Source organism: Trichechus manatus, unplaced genomic scaffold, assembly GCF_000243295.1.
Source record: "Trichechus manatus latirostris isolate Lorelei unplaced genomic scaffold, TriManLat1.0 scaffold00026, whole genome shotgun sequence".
Lineage (NCBI taxonomy): Eukaryota > Metazoa > Chordata > Mammalia > Sirenia > Trichechidae > Trichechus > Trichechus manatus.
This window is the reverse complement of record NW_004443962.1, coordinates 10,354,996-10,371,698: the sequence shown is the minus strand read 5'-3', so window position 1 is coordinate 10,371,698 and position 16,703 is coordinate 10,354,996. Positions and strand designations below refer to the sequence as shown.

At 41.7% G+C, this 16,703-nt stretch overlaps 1 protein-coding gene across 4 annotated transcripts in view; it reads left to right on the top strand.

Annotated features, from left to right (window-relative positions):
- The first annotated feature begins 1,601 nt into the window (after positions 1–1,601).
- Positions 1,602–16,703, top strand: part of LOC101346563 (poly [ADP-ribose] polymerase 15) — a 31,525-nt gene continuing 16,423 nt past the window's right edge. For 2 of the 4 annotated variants that reach the window (XM_023728806.1, XM_004373721.2), the window contains exons 1-2: positions 12,437–12,765; positions 16,449–16,598. In XM_023728806.1, the coding sequence (XP_023584574.1) occupies positions 12,603–12,765; positions 16,449–16,598 (313 nt within the window). In that variant the 5' untranslated portion in view covers positions 12,437–12,602. Of the gene's footprint in view, positions 1,796–12,436; positions 12,766–16,448; positions 16,599–16,703 lie in introns of those variants that run through there. The other 2 variants (XM_023728804.1, XM_023728805.1) reach the window with 2 other exon arrangements.

The following is a 16,703-nucleotide window of genomic DNA, read 5'->3' as shown; positions in this document are numbered from 1 at the left end:
GATAAACAACACAGGAGAAGTAGAACGAGATATACATAGAACTAGACAGCAAGCTACTTGGTTATACACTATAATACCCCTACAAACATCAGATTTATTTGGTTGGTTACCATCAGGAATAAGTACATGGGCTAGATCACTATTGCAATTGCAAGGAATAGTAATATTCTTAGTATGCATCCTGATAGTATTTGGCATAATAAAACCTATCCTCTATTGTCTTACACGCTTAAAAGGCAAAAGAAAAGCTCAGGTTATAATGGTGATGTACATCGATTCTGCTCATTTCTGCAATACAACTGATGGAAACGTCACTCTTTATTTAAGATCCTGGTGAAAAACCAGATGGTATCCATTGGAAAACCAGCACCATGAGTTTAAAGTGCCTGCCATGGCTGCCATCTAGGAGCCGGATTGAGTCCAGGTTTTGATCATGGATGTGTTATCTCCAATCTCTGATCAAAAGGTGGGAGAGATAGGAGTTAAAATTGGAGCCATTTTTCCCTGTCCTTGAGTATAAAGAATGTGACCCAGTTGGAGCGACAAAGACTCACCAGGACACATCAACTGGGCCCTGAAGTATAAAAACAATAGCTAGGAAAATCTTGGAAAACATCTTTGGGAAAGCTTTCACATAAACAAATACTTAGAATACAAAAGGCCCACGTTTTCCACTCTTATCTTTCTCTATTAGCATTTAGTAAATAATGAGATTTGCTGGATCAATGATGACCCTTCCTGACTGTTGTTACTGAAATGTGTACCAATGATTATTAAGAAAGACAATTCAAAATGTAGAATCATGGTGATTTAGCACTTTTTAGCCAATCTGTGAAAAGGTGAAGCTTTTAATGATTTTACCCATACGTAATGTCTATATACAAGGATAATTCTGTAACATTCCTCTGACTCAGGCAGACATAGCTCTGGCAGCATGCTTGTTCATCTCCCACTTTGGCCTCTTGGAACATAAGCTGAATAAAATCTTTCTTTCATGTTTTACTGTAACTTTGTGGTGACTTTACCCTAGGACACTTTGGTTCTCTCCTTATTCCTTCCTCTCTTTTCTATAGTAAGCATATACTACTTCTGTAATCCCCCAAAATAAATCAATGAATCATTGTTTTAAAAACAAAAGTGGAATGCCTGAACAACAAGGACACCTTCTGACAGGCATCTAGGGGCAGGAAGTGGCTTCTTAAGACAGCTGAGAAATATAAGGTGAGTAGCGATAAGGACACTGGCTAACATCAGTAAACCAGATCCTGGACTGGAGATCTCTCCTACGCTGTAGGGTTGAGTCTCTTGGCAGCTAGAGCCCTCAGTTCGTGGCAGCTAGAGCCCTCAGTTCGTGTCCCCTACAGACAGAGCCATCCTTTCTCCCGCCCTCTCTTGGTTTCTACCTGGAAACCCGCGGGGCTGGCCGAGAACGGCCTGGCACCCTCGGCCGGGGACCCCACCTCTGCTGCCCACAGCTCACCTGCCCTTTCTCTGAACTCCACCCGGAAAGTGTCCGGGGCGTTGTCGCCCAGGGGACACACAGTGCACTTCCCGCCGCCCGAGCGCCAAGTAGCTCGGACTCAGACACCCGTAGGAGGAGCGGGGACGGTGGGCAGGGCGCCCAGGCCATGGCTCTGCGGGCGGCCTGCGCTGGTGGGGCCGGACTGAGGCGACGGCGTGTCCCGCCCCGCGGACTTGGGGCTGAAAGTTTTAGTTTCGTTTCCCGGAGACCCTTTCTTGTTCCCAGAAGGGCCTTTTCTCCCTCCTCTTTTTGTTGACTGTGGCCTTCAGCCAGGTGAGTAGGTCCCCCTGGGTCGATGGGAGCTGGAAGGAGCCGGTTTCTTGGGGCCGGGGGTTGGGGGGTAGGGTGGTAGGCGAGAACCGGGGTCTCAGGGCCAGATCTCCCCACGCCAGGATGTAAACTGGTCAGATGCCGAAGTCGAAGAAAGTTAAGTTTCTCCTGTGTTTGTAATTCTTTTAAATTTTGTTGCTCTTATTACTATTGTTTGCTGCTAAAATATAATTCACATTCTGAATTCAGGTTAAAACAAGTACCTAGATTTTTTTCTTAAAATTAAATATGTTCACATGCTTTATGACATCCTCCAGCTGACTCTTGGGGCTTTTCTGTCCTCCTGTCTTCCTTTGGGCAACAGGACTGAACTGCTTGCTGCTGTGTGTACTAGGGATAAGGATGAGAGAGGAGGCCCTGACCTCAAGGGCCTGCAAAGGGAGGCCGACTTCTGAATAAAGAATTAGAATCTCTGGGAGACCTCCAAGAGGAAGCTTCAAGCAGAATCTTCATAAGAGAGTTGGGGGTGAGGTAGGGAGGGTGAGGGGTGTGGAGCAGGCAGGGGGCACCTGAGGCATAAGGGCCACTGTGGTCTGAGGCACAGAGGGAGCACTGAGGGCTGGGAGCAGATGAGATGGGACAGGGAGGAAGGATCTAGATGAGCACAGCCCAAAAGAAATATAACTGGAGCCGCAAATGCCAACCGCATATGTAATTTAAAATGTCTTACTAGCTATATTTTAAAAGGTATCAAGAAAAAGGTGAAAATAATTTTAATTACGTGTTATTTAACTCAGTACATCCAAAATGTAATCATTTCCACATGTAATCAGTGTTAAAAACTTATCAGTGAAATATTTTCCCTTCTGTTTGTCATCCTAAGTCTGTGCAATCCAGTGTGAATCGGACACATCACATCTCAGTTCAAATCAGCCACATTCCAATGCTCAGTAGCTACATGTGCCTAGTGGCCCACACTGGACAGCACAGGTGGAGATGGGGAAAGGTCTTAAAGATCAGTGGGGAGAAATCGAAGGGTTTTGAGCAGGGGAGGCAAGAGCATGGCATTCCACAATTGCATTTTAGGAGAGTGACAGGCCAGCTTTGCATCTTAGAAAGATGATATTGACAAGAATGTGGAGCACACATTTCTAAGCAGGGATGAATGAGACAGAGAGGCCAGAGATAAGGTTTTCGCATATGGCTGTAAGACTGGTCAATCTTTATGGAGGGCAGTTTGGCAATACTCTCAAAATTACGGAGCCCTGGTGGCACAGTGGTTAAGAGCTCAGCTGCTAACCAAAACGTCAGCAGTTCGAATCTACCAGCCACTCCTTGGAAACCCTATGGGGGCAGTTCTACTCCGTGCTAAAGGGTCGCTATGAGTCGGAATCGACTCGATGGCAATGGGTTTGGTTTTTGGTCTAGTTTATCAGAATTATAATTGCATATACCGTTACTTTATGATCCTGCTGTCCCATTTTTAGGAATTTGCCCCATCAATTTGTAAGTACCTGCCTGAAGTTACCTATGTATGAAGTTATACTTTACAGCTTTGTTTGTAAAAGCTAAAAAATGGGAACCCCTTCTCTGATTGTTAAGGTCGTGTGTCAACTCAGGTGGGCCATGATCGTCAGTGGTTTGGCAGTTTGATGTCCTTCGGCTTTTTAATGATGTGACCATCTTCATAATGAGATCTGATATGATATGATCACTTCCTTGATGAGATCTGTTATGAACAGTCAATCAGTGGAAAGGGAGTTTCCTTGGAGGTGTGGCTTGCATCCAATATTTGTGAACTTTCTGACAAGGCTCACTGACTTTTGCTCACTCTGAATCCTGCAGCTGGTTCCTCTTCATCTGACCTCTGGTTCTTGGGACTTGAGCTAGTAGCTTACCTGCCATCTTACTTGCTTTTCTTGGGATTCTTTGGCCTCCACAGCTTGTGAGCCAGAGGCCTACTATCTGACTTTCTGATTTTGGATTCACCAGCACCTGCAGCTACATGAGTCAGGAGATGCCTCCAGCCTGACCCATGAATTTGGGACTTTCCAGCCTCTACAATCACGTGATCCACTTCCTTTATATAAATCTATATATACATATATATATATATACATATATATATATATATATATATGCTGTGCTGGTTTTTCTTCTCTAGAGAACCCAACCTAAGACAACCTCAGTGTCCGTAAATAGTGAACTAACAGTTAAATAACTTAGAGCTTATCTATACAATGGAATACGATGAGCAGTAGGAAGAATGAGGAAGCTTAATTGGACTGGACTGTGGGACATAAAGTGATACTCCTAAGGAGTGTGCCTCTTAGCTCAAGTAGATACAACAGACTAAACGGGCAGCGTCTGTCCGGAGGTGAGATGGGACGGCAGAGAGGGTTAGGAGCTGGTTGAATGGACATGGGGAATCAGGGGTGGAAGGGAGGAGTGTGCTGTCACAGTATGGGGAGAGCAATTAGAGTCACATAACAATATATGTATAAATTTTTGTATGGGAAAAAATAAAAAAAAGAATGAGGAAGCTTGCTATGTGCTAATATAGAAAGATCTCTAGGATACATTAAGGGGGAAAGGCAAGATGCTGAAGAGTGTGTATACAATGCTACCTTTTGTGTAAAAATACCTCTGGAAGGATACAGAAGAAACTGGTAACATTGGTTGTCTTCAGTAAGAGGAATTTGGTGAGGCGATTGGGAGTAGGGTTAGAGGGAACCATTTTCAGTTTTTGAATGTCATACTATTCAAACAACAAATGTCATACTTTACAAATGATGATTCATTGAAATCTTTCTGAATAATGTACTGCCATAGCCCAGGCAAGAGGCCCTGAGGCCCTGAGGGAGGCAGCCTCATGAGCCAGGTGGGTAGGGGCGTATTTGAAAGTGACTTAAATGGTCAGGACTAGTTGCACATGGGAGAAAAGAGACGATTCAAAGACAATTTCCAGGTTGCTCTCTTGAGTGGGTAAATGATGTATTATTTACTGAACAGTGGAATCCAGGGGATAGAGCATGGATTTTTTTTTTTTTTTTTTTTTTGTGGTGGGGTGGATGAGGACAGGGGAATGATGGATTCAGTTTTGTATAAGCTGAGTTTGAGGGGTCTCTGTGGCATCCAGGTGGTGTTGAAATGTGAGGCTTAGGAGAGCCATTGCCTAAAGATACACATATGGGAATTATGTTTACATTTGGAAAGTTGAAGTCATGGGAGTGAATGAGATCACCTCTGGAGAGTATGTATAATGAGATGAGAAATGACCATCAGACAGAATCCCAGGGCAAAAGAACCCAGGAAAAGGGTCTATGAATGCAAAATGCCAAGTTGCAGGAGAGCCAAGGAAGGATGGCATAGCAGAAGCCAAGAAAGCAGAGTTTCAGGAATCAAGGAGTGAAATACAGGGGGCAAATAAAGATTAGAATACAAGATGGTCCATTGAGGTTAACCACCTGGAGGTCACTGATGAGCCCTTTCAGAAGGATGTGGGGGTGAGGTGGGGAGCCAGACTATAGTGGGCAAAGTGGGCAGGGGGACAGGAGGAGAGTCACCTACTCTTTAGAAATTTGGCTGCCTGTAAAGAGAAGGAAACAGTGTAGGAAGCAGTGATGGAAAGTTGGGAGGGCTTTTGCAGTTACTGTTTTTTGTACAGTGGAAGAGATAGAATGTTTTGGGCTATATGCCTCTTGTTTCTAATTTCTTTGGTTTAAATGGATGCCACTACCACTGCCCAGTGTATTCCTGGGCTTTTGAGCCTGATCGGAGGATAAAAACGAGTTAAGTGCAACTACATGTAAAGCCAAATCCACCAGGAGCCCACAGCCAAAGCAGACACAGAAGTCTTCCTTCTTTGGTGAAAACAGCAGTGCCCTCTGGAGGCAAATATGCCTCTGGTCCTTACATTTTAGGATGATGGTAGACCTGATGCTTTTCCTCAACAGGTAAGAATAATAGTGCTATAATGCTGTAGGTAGTTTTACAAAACATTTCTATTGCAAAACCAGAAATCATTTCAGGACTAAAGATAGCAATGTGTGTGGACAACTCTGTCTTTAAGCATCTTCATCATCATTCTTCTAAAACTTCACAGTCTTTAATTCCTACCTATTGAATGGAAAATCAATAAAATATAAGTTTTCTGGAGTTACTGATTTTTATCCAGGTATTCACCTTTATAGTTAGATCAAGGGGACTTATCACAAACTCTATAATACACATACCTCACAGGTGCATGTCCAGTTTCCTCTTTCTTCAAATACTTTCCGATGGTCTTCATTCACTCATGAGCCTGGTTCCTCACTATTCTTAGAGCACTGAGCTCAGTCTCTCCACTCTGTATTATCATCCTCTACTAAATATGTAAAAGTCTGTTCCAACTTTCAAAGCCTGGCTCTAGTCTCACCTTCTCCATGAAGCTTTCCCTGCTCCAGCCCGTAAACTCTTTCCCTTTGCTGAGCTGTCATATGGTTTCAACTGGAACCTCTCATGTAGAAGATAGAGGGTAAACAGTAGTAATAGCAGAAAAACAATGTGTAAATCTTCACCAATGAAACTGAAAACTACTAGAGATCAGAAATCATATGTGTCAAATTGGCTGGGCCATGATTCTCAGTGGTTTGGCAGTTATGATGTAGTTTAGCAGTTGTATGATGATGTGATCGTTTCCATCATGAGATTTGATGTAATGTGATCACCTCCGTGATGGGATTTGCTGTGAGTAGCCAGTCAGTTGAAAGGTAGTTTCCTTGGGTGTAGTGCCTACATCCAATATAGGTGGACTTTCTGGCAAGGCTCTCACGGGCTTTTGCTTGCTCTGGATCCTGCAGCTGGCTCTTGTTCATCTGACCTCCGTTTCTTGGGACTTGAGCTAGCAGCTTACCTGCCATCTTGCATACTGATCTTGGGATTCGTTGGTCTTCACAGCCTGTAAGCAAGAGCCCTGCTGTCTGACCTGCCGATCTTGGTTTCGCCAGCCCCTGTGGCTATGTGAATCAGGAGAAGCCTCCAGCTGGACCCACGTGCTTGGGATATTCCAGCCTCTACAACCGAGTCAGCCATTTGCTTGATGTAACTCTCTATGTATATATATTTATACACTTTACTGGTTTTCCTTCTCTAGAGAGCCCAGCCTAAGACAGACAGTGTGCTGTTGTCAGTTGCTATCAAGTCAGTTCCGACTCGGGGCGACTCCATGTGTGCAGAGTAGAACTGCTCCATAGGGTTTTCAAGGCTGTAACCTTTTGGAAGCAGATTTCCAGGCTTGTCTTCTAAGGTACCTTGGGGTGGGTTTGAACTGCCAACCTCTGAGCTGGTAGTCAGGCACTTAACCATTTGCACCACCCAGGGACTCCTTCTGATTGTGTATTCTTACCCAGTTCTCTAAGACGCTGCTCATCGCATCCTTTCTGTTCATTCCTAGAAGCCGACCAGAGTTTCTGGGAACAGCAGTCTGTGTTTGGAAACACAAAAGAGAGTACAGACATCAAAAGGCTGGAGGGTGGACCCTTTTATGCTAAAAAGCATAAATGCTATAAATCATAAACATGGATCAGGAAGTGAATAGTTCTTCCTGTAACACCAAGAAAGCTGATGTTTCAGTTACACCTGGCATTCTCATTTGGATTTAGTAGCCCAACAGAAGTTTTCACCCTGTTCTTTTTTATTTGTATCATGTGGGAGATGGTAAATCAAAAATATGCTAATCTAATCAACAGTGTCAACATGAGGATGAATGATTTTTTAAATGTCACCTCAGTATCATGTTGATCCTCTCCACTTATTCTGAAATTTGGCTTTTGCAGGACGGAGAAGGAGAGTGAAGGGGAGGAATAAAACAAGGGAATAGAGAAGAGGCACCTTGATTGTTAAATCTGAAAGTTCCACATTAAAGCTTGTGCCAGGAAATAGGCAACTGAGAGCGGGTCCTTACTGGTGGGTGGGTAGGGGTAGGTGATGAGGTTCATATCCTCATGGCCTCTGTCTAGACACATTCTACAGGTCTTTGGAGATTGGAGATCAGTCTCGGCCAGTCTTTGGATCATTTTGGTCTGTGACCTTTGGGTATTGTTAAACTGCAACCCTTCATCTCATCCTGAATGGAAGTGCAGTGGCCTCTTTGGAAGTGGGGCAGGGTCAATGTGTGCTGTAATATTTAGTATTTAAAAGGTTTCCAATACACAGATGAAAAAGCAGCCTCACCCCAACATAGTGCTTTTAGCTGGATTTCTGCTGTTTTGTATTTATCAGGCTATATTGTTATAGTAATCTGCAGACTTTGATTTCAATTTTCTTTAAACCATTCTCATTTCTCATAGAGTGCTGAAGCAGCAGATTATAATTAGATACCAGTAGGACTGCTGTGCTATCACTGTTGTTTCACAAAAGCTTGGCTCAGGTCTTTCCCCAGTGGGAAGAGGGGATACAGAAGTGCTCAGGTGTGTGATTCTAGACCTCATAGAGACCCCAGCACATGTTTCAGAAAGGGAACTGCTTCAGAGGCACTGAGACACCAGCAGACATGTTCTCTTAGGGCTCCCTGTGATCCTTTCTTTTGGCTTCAAGATGTAGGACTCTTTTGACAGTATCTTTGCAGCTGAAATTGGCCTTAAGTAGTGACCTACGTGAATGTCCCTTTGCTCAAAAAGGGCTGCAAGAGCCAAATGGAACCTGCTTAATCCTAGGGGGTGGCCCACTTGAGATTTTCAACCAAAGCTCGGGCCAAAAAGACCTGACAACCAGCTTGCTGCTTCTCTTGAGTAGTTGAGGCTACCAGAGCTCTTTCTGTGCTGCTCAGATTAGAGAATGTAGTTCACATAAAATGTAACTAATTTCCACATTTAAGCTATTTTAGAATGCACATTTTTTCACATTTTAATATCTCTTAAATAAGGTTACCCCCTATCATTCGATGACATGTTATGGTTTAATTGGCATCATTTTTCCTCTTACAGTGGCAGATAATAATGATATCTTGGACTCCATAAAATACAATGTCACAGGCTGGGTTCTCCAGGAAGCAGAAGCTGAGACAGAGTTGGGAGTGCAATGGTTTATTGTGAAAGGAGAAGGGAGGAAGTAGGGTGGACAGCACAGACATCACATGCAATGGAAACCTGACAAAGTTCCTACCATCCCAGGACTCCTCAGGAGAGGACTCCCATGTTGGGCATTAACGCTCTTTGTCAGTCACAGATGGGGCCACCCTGATAATATGTGACCTTGGCTCAAAAGCTGAAGTAAACCCTGAAGGGTCTAATAGGTGGAGGCTGTCAGATGGTTATCTTTCCCTCTTCATCAGCAAAGTGAAGGCAGATCTGAGCAGTATATCTTCCTGTCTGCCACATATAGTAAATTATTTTTAGTCCATAAATTTTAATTCCACTAAAATTATGCCGGAGCCCTGGTGGCCCAGTGGTTAAGAACTCGGCTACCATCCAGAAGGTTGGCAGTTCAGATCCACCAGCCACTCCTTGGAAACCCTATGGGTCAGTTCCACTCTGTCATACAGGGTTGCTGTGAGTCAGAACCGACTCGATGGCATCCAACAAAAACAACAACAAAATTGTGTCACAAAACCAGAGTATCATGAGGAATGACTCATTGTAGCAGTCACTGTCAATGCTCCCCTCATTTGCTGTCCCAGTGTCCCCAGAGGGAGCCCTCAACCAGTGACTTGTAAAATTGGATACATGTCCCAGCTCCTTTACCCCTGTGGTGGTACAGCTCTGAGGCTCATGAGCTACACTAGCTTCTAACATTCCCCCAGGGGAGTAAATCTCCATTTGCTTGGTAACACATCTTTTATTCATTGTCTTCCTTTCCCTGTCTTAATTTTCCTGCTCACGCCTGCATACCTCTGGTGTTTTGGGGATCACTTTCCAAATAAACTGCTCCACACAAATCCTTGTCCCAGGGTCTGCCTCTAAGAGAACCCAAACTAAGATACTGATAAAAATCAAAAGGTATGAATAAAACATACACGTGTTTTTGACTCATAAGTAAGACTTTCCCAATACCTGTTCATTAAACATGAATCCTCTCAAACTCACCATTTCATATAAATTTTGAAAATGTATGAGCCTCCATACATAAGGTCAAACTGCCACAACATTCCTTAAGCTAAAGCCTAATCCAGAGCAAAGCCCTAACTCTCTTCAATTCTATCAAGGCCGAGAGAGGTGAGGAAGCTGCAGAAGAAAAGGTTGAAGCTAGCAGAGGTTGGTTCGTGAGGGTTAAGGAAAGAAGCCATCACCATAATGTAAAAGTGCAAGGTGAAGCAGCCAGTGTTGATGTAGAAGCTTCAGCAAGTTATCCAGAAGATCTAGCAAAGATAATTGATGAAGGTGGCTACACTAAACAACAGATTTTGAATATAGACGAAATAATCCTATGTTGGAAGAAGATGCCATCTAGGACTTTCAGAGCTAGAGAGGAAAATCAATGCCTGGCTTCAAGGCTTCAAAGCTTCAAAGGACAGACTGACTCTCTGTTTAGAGGCTAATGCAGCTGTTGACTTTCAGTTGAAGCCAATGCTGACTTACCATGCGGAAAATCCTAGGACCCTTAAGAATTATGCTAAATCGACTCTGCCTGTGCTGTATAAATGGAACAACAAAGCCTGGATGATAGCACATCTGTTTACAACATGGTTTACTGAATATTTTAAGCCCACTCAGGAAAAGAAAACAAAAAGATTCCTTTCAAAATATTACTGCTCATTGATAATGCATCTGTTCACCCAAGCACTCTGATGGAGATGTACAAGGAGATTGATGTTGTTTCCATGCCTGCTAACCCAGCATCCTTTCTGCAGCCCATGGATCAAGGTGTAATTTTGACTTTCAAATCTGATTATTTAAGAATACATTTTGTAAGGCTATAGCTGCCATAGATAGTGATTCCTCTGATGGATCTGGGCAGAGTAAATTGAAAATCTTCTGGAACAGATTCACCATTCTCGATGCCATTAAGTACATTCATGATTCAGGGGAGGAGGTCAAAATATAAACATTAACAGGAGTTTGGAAGAAGTTGATTCCAACCCTCATGGATGACTTTGAGGGGCTCAAGACTTTAGTGGAAGAAGTAACTGCAGATGTGCTAGAACTAACAAGAGAACTAGAATTAGAAGTGGACCCTGAAGATGTGACTGAATTGCTGCAGTCTCATGAATAAAACTTTAATGGATGAGGAGTCACTTCTTATGGATGAACAAAGAAAGTAGTTTCTTGAGATGGAATCTACTCCTAGTAAATATGCTGTGAACGTTGTTGAAATGACAACAAAAGATTTAGAATACCACATAAACTTAGTTGCTAAAGCAGCAGCAGGATTGACTCCAATTTTGAAAGAAGTTCTACTGTGGGTAAAATGCTATCAAACAGCATCTCATGCTATGGAGAAATATTTCTTGAAAGGAAGAGTCAATTGATGCAGCAAACTTCATTGTTGTCTTATTTTAAGAAATTGCCACAGCCACCCCAACCTTCAGCAACCACCAGCCTGATCAGTCAGCAGCCATCAATATAGAGGCAAGACCCTCCACCAGCAAAAAGATTACAACTCGCTAAAGGCTCAGATGATGGTTAGCATTTTTTAACAATAAAGTATTTTTTTAATTAAGGTATGTACACTGTTTTTTTAGACACAATGCTACTGCACGGTTAATAGACTAGTGTAGTGTAAACATAACTTTTGTATGCACTGGGAAACCAAAAAATTAGTGGGACTCGCTTTATTGCAGTGGTCTGCAACTGAACCTGCAGTATCTCCAAGGCATACGTGTATTTTTTTCCTTAAAGTAGATGTTTCTATTTACAATCTTTTATTTATTTATTTATTTTGGCAATTTAGGTTAAAGTTTACATAGCAAATTAGTTTCTCAGCATGCCTGTACTTTTCAAGAAATGCACCATCCATTGTGAAAGTGGAACAGTGAAGATTATTCATCATGTCTGCCATGGCTTCCGTTCCTAAAGAATTCTACTTCAGTTCTTCACTAAAAGACCTCGAAAAGAACATAGAAGTTAAACCAGAGTCAATAAGCACTAAGATTTATGTTCAGAGTACCCTGAAGATCTTTAAGAAGACAGATTAGATCGTGATGAGGAAAGGGGCTGTGTACTATATATGAAATATGTGACTGTTCTTGTCAGAAAAAGACCTGATTTCAAGTAACAGCAGAACTACTTTCATTCACTTCTTGGACCTTCAGACATCAAAAAAGCTATTAAAGAAGCCGAAAGACTCTCTGAAAGCCTGAAACTCAGATATGAAGAAGCTGAATTTAAAAAAAAACCTTGAAGAACAGGACAAACAGGAGGAAGAGCAACTGCAACAACAGAAAAGGCAGGAAGCAGGAAGAGAGGATGGTGGCATGTCAGCTGAAAGTTCTTTGGGGAATGCATTGGATTCTAAAGACAAAACCCAAAAGATCAATGGTGAAATGAGTGGGAAAAAATGAAACCACAGAGAGAAGTGAAATTTTTGACAAGTTGCCCTCTTGCCCCCACACAAAAGTGTTCAATTTATTGACAGCAATTACAATAATCGGTTGTGCAACCGTACCGGTAATCAGTGCGATATTTCCATCACTGTTAACCGCCCCCCTTCCCTCTTCCGACTGCCCCTGGTGACTACTAGTGATCATTGTTCTCAAATTTCTCTTAATCACAATGACTTCAAAAGTTTTTAAAAATAACGAGAGTCTGTTGTGTAAGGTCCTCTGTAATAAATTTGTTTGTATCTCTACCCTGGTCTCTCCAGAGCTGGAAGATCAGACTCCTGGAATAGAGGTATGGAACTTGAAGGTTACTTCATCAGATATGTTGATGTTATGGCGAATTCATCCGATGAAGACTTTCTACATCTGAGATCCCTGACCCTGGTGATTGCTGACGGCTCTGAAATCCAAGAGGAGACCCAGAGCTTGGTTGCCAGAAATGGTAAAGTACCAGCTGGTAAGATAGTTATTACGGGAGCAGGATAATCTGGAACTGGGAATTTTCTGTACAAGCAGTCCCCAGATTACAAGAGTTCTGTTCCTAAATTGGTCTTTAAATTGAATTTGTATGTAAGTCAGAACAGTTATGTAAGGTTCGTATCTACCATCAGTTAGTCAGATGTTTGTCTTAGTATGCAGTTATAGTGTACCTTTCAATGCATAAAAAACATTAAAGAAATACTTCCAGATACACTAAAACATCTTTAACATAATAATACAGTATTAATAATAATAATGTTTTGATGCATGTCATAAAGGAGTGCCAATTTGTTATTACGAACCATTGTATGTACCTCAGATTTTTAATGTAATAGGCTTTATGGGGATTGGTTTGTAACTTTGGGTTGTATGTAACATTGATGTCTTAATTTTAAGCACATACGTCTGTGGTGAGATCAAGTAAATACGGTAAATAGAATTTGACATTGTGAAATCTAACTTTGCATAGAAATTTAGCACTAAATTTTAATTTTTAGCTATAATCTCTAAATCCAATTACTTTTTTAAAAATGTTTTTATTTTGGTGACAGTATTTACAGCCAAATATACACCATTTCAACAATTTCTACAAATACATTTCAGGGACATTGATTACATTCTTTAGGTTGTGCTACCATTCTTACTATCCTTTTCCATATTAGTCCACCACTGTTATCTTAAAGTCACTGCCCCCTAAGCTTCCCATCCAACCTTTTGAGTTGCTGTTGTCAGTTTGATCTCACATAGATAATTCATTAAAAGAACACGCTCCTGGGGTCCTAAAAGCTTGCAAGCGGCCATTTAAGATGCATCAATTGGTCCCAACCACTTGGAGTAAAGGAGAACGAAGAACACCAAAGACAGAAGGAAAGTATTGGCCCAAGAGACAGAATGGGCCACATAAACCAGAGAATTCATCAGCCTGAGACCAGAAGAACTAGCTGGTGCCAGGCTACCGCCAAAGAATGTCCTGACAGGGAATACAACAGAGGCCCCCTGATGGAGCAGTAGAACGATGGGATGCAGAACTCAAATTCTAGTAAGAAGACCAGACTTAATGGTCTGACTAAGACTGGAGGTGCCCTGGAAGGCATAGCCCCTGGTCTCTCCACCACCCCAGAACTAAAACAATTTCGGAGGCCTACTCTTCAGACAGCGGTTGGACTGGACTGTGGGACATAAAGTGATACTTGTGAAGAATGTGCCTCTTAGACAAGTTGATACAAGAGACCAAAGGGGCGGCTTCTGTCCAGAGGGGAGATGGGAAGGCAGAGAGAGTTAGGAGCTGGTTGAATGTTCATGGGGAATCAGGGGTGGAGGGTAGGAGTGTGCTGTCGCAGAATGGGGTGAGCAGTTGGGGTCTCATAACAATGTATGTAAAAAAAAAATTCTGTGTGGGAGACTAACTTGAAATGTAAACTTCATTTATTACAACAATAAAAAAAAAAAGAACACGCTCAAAGCAGACATACTTTACTAATTAAGATAAACTATTTCTTGCTTCAAAGCAGACTTAAGGGGATAGTTTTGGTCTAAGGTTTAAAGTTTATAGATAATCATAGGGCAATAGTTGTAGGGGTTCAACCACCCTCAATGGCTCCAGAAAGTCAGAATTCCATTGAGAATTTCAAATTCTCTTTCACATTCCGCCTCCCCCTCTTTGATCAAGATTCTTCTACAGAGTCTTTGTAATTCTGATTACTTTTTAAAATATGTTTTCTTCTAATATGAAATGAAGCTACAGTACCAATAAACTGATTTTTATTTGTAGGTGTCATGACATTTGTTAAGGACTGTGGTAGACACCATAGGTTCAGAAAGTTCAGATTTTTCCACTACTTCTGGAACAAACAAGAACCATCAGGGTGGAAAACCCGCCACCTAATGCTGATAACAATAACATACCAATTTTCTTTGAAAATCTCCAATGTGGAGGAGAAATAGTATCCGATGTCCAATACTCCCCAGAGGAGACTTCAGTCTTGGTTGAGTTTTCTAACTACAAATATAACATCGATTTTTCATCTCCTTTGATGCTTAAAGTGATTGTTAACTATTTGATGCGTGAATGAAGTCAGATTAGGGATCACACAAGTGGTTAAGAAAACTGCGCACATACTGTGATATGCTATGAATTAACTTGAGGCTTTAAACAGATCTCTATAGAGATCTAACTGAAATAATTGTAGTTTTTTGTTTGTTTGTTCTTTGTAGTATCAAAAAATCAAGCAACAACAAAATTTCCATTGGCTCCCAATTCCCCTGTCAGCTACTTCTTTATTTCTTTGTTTTCCTGTGCGGCAAAATTCTTGAATGAGTTAGTCTATACTCATCCTCATTTCCTCTCCTCTCATTATTTCTTATGTCCACACCAGACAAGGTTTCACCTCCACCATTGCACAAAACTGTGCTTGTCAAAGTCACCTAAGACCTCTACACTGCTAAGCTCAATAACCACTTCTCAGTCCTCATTTTACTTGATCTCTTAGCAGCATTTAACATAATTGATGGTTGCTGCCTCCTGGATACACCTTTTCATTTGCTGCTAGGTCACTACACTATGGTTTTTCTCTTCCCTCATTTACTATTCGTTCTCAGTCTTCTTCTTTCCCCTAACTTTTTAATGCTGGACTTTGTCCTTGGTTCTTTTCCCCGCTTTGTCTATATTCAGTCCCTTGGAGATCTAGTATAATCTAATGTCTTTAAATACCATCGATGTGCTCATGATTGGGCAAATCTGCTGCAAAAGACCTCTTTAAAATTTTAAAAAGCAAAGATATCATTTTGATGACTAAGGTGCATCTGACCCACCATGGTATTTTCAGTCACCTCATATACATGCAAAAGTTGGATAATGAAAAAGGAAGACGGAAGAATTGATGCATTCAAACTGTGGTGTTGGTAAAGAATATTGATTATACCGTGGACTTCCAGAAGCATGAACAAATCAGTCTTAGAAGAAATACAACCAGAATGTTCCTTAGAAGCAAGGAAGGCAAGACTTCAACTTGCTTACATTGGACATGCCATCAGGAAAGGCCAGTTGCTAGAAAAGAACATCATGTTTAGTAAAGAAGAGGGCCAAGGAAAATGAGGGAAACCCTCAATGAGGTAGATTGACACAATACCCACAACAATGGACTCAAACATACCAACGGTCATGAGGATGGTACAGGACCAGGCAATGTTTTGTTCTTTTGTTCATAAAGTCACCATGGTCAGAGCCGATTTGATGGCAACTAATAACAATGTGCCCATGACTCCTAGTTTATATCTCCAGTTCAGACCCTCTCCTGAACTCCAGTGCATTCACTGCATACTAGGTGTCTTTGCCTGGTTCTGTACAAGATATGACATATAAACATAACGTGTAAAACAAAGATCCTCGTCTTCCACTCTCTACCCCACCAACTTGTTCTAGCCATAGGCTAGGCTTTCCCATCTCCATTTTATAAACAAACAGATTGGCCCAATCAGATGTTTCTGCCTCATCCTTTTAACTTAAGAAAGAAACCCCAGCAGTATAACAGGGCAGAAGACATAGTGATACCTCTATTCTGTCAGAGGGAAAGAAAGAGGAGTGGGAACAGAGTAGGCCCTTAGGTTTGTCCTTTCTCCAGGAGCCAGCCTATTTTTTAAATCTATTTTCTTTCTTTTCAGGTATCTTTGGAACTGTCTGTAGCACTTGGGTTGGAACATATGAAATGAAAATTGGTGCAATTACTTTCCAGGTTGCTACTGGAGATATTACCAAAGAAAGAGCTGATGTTATTGTAAATTCAACAACAAGAACATTTAATCTGAAATCAGGTATTTTCTTTAAGGAAGTTACTTGACTGTAACTATTCACATGACTAAGTCTGGAAAGGAAATTGTGACTAATACTGCCCTGAGTAGACAGAAAGTATTGTAGAG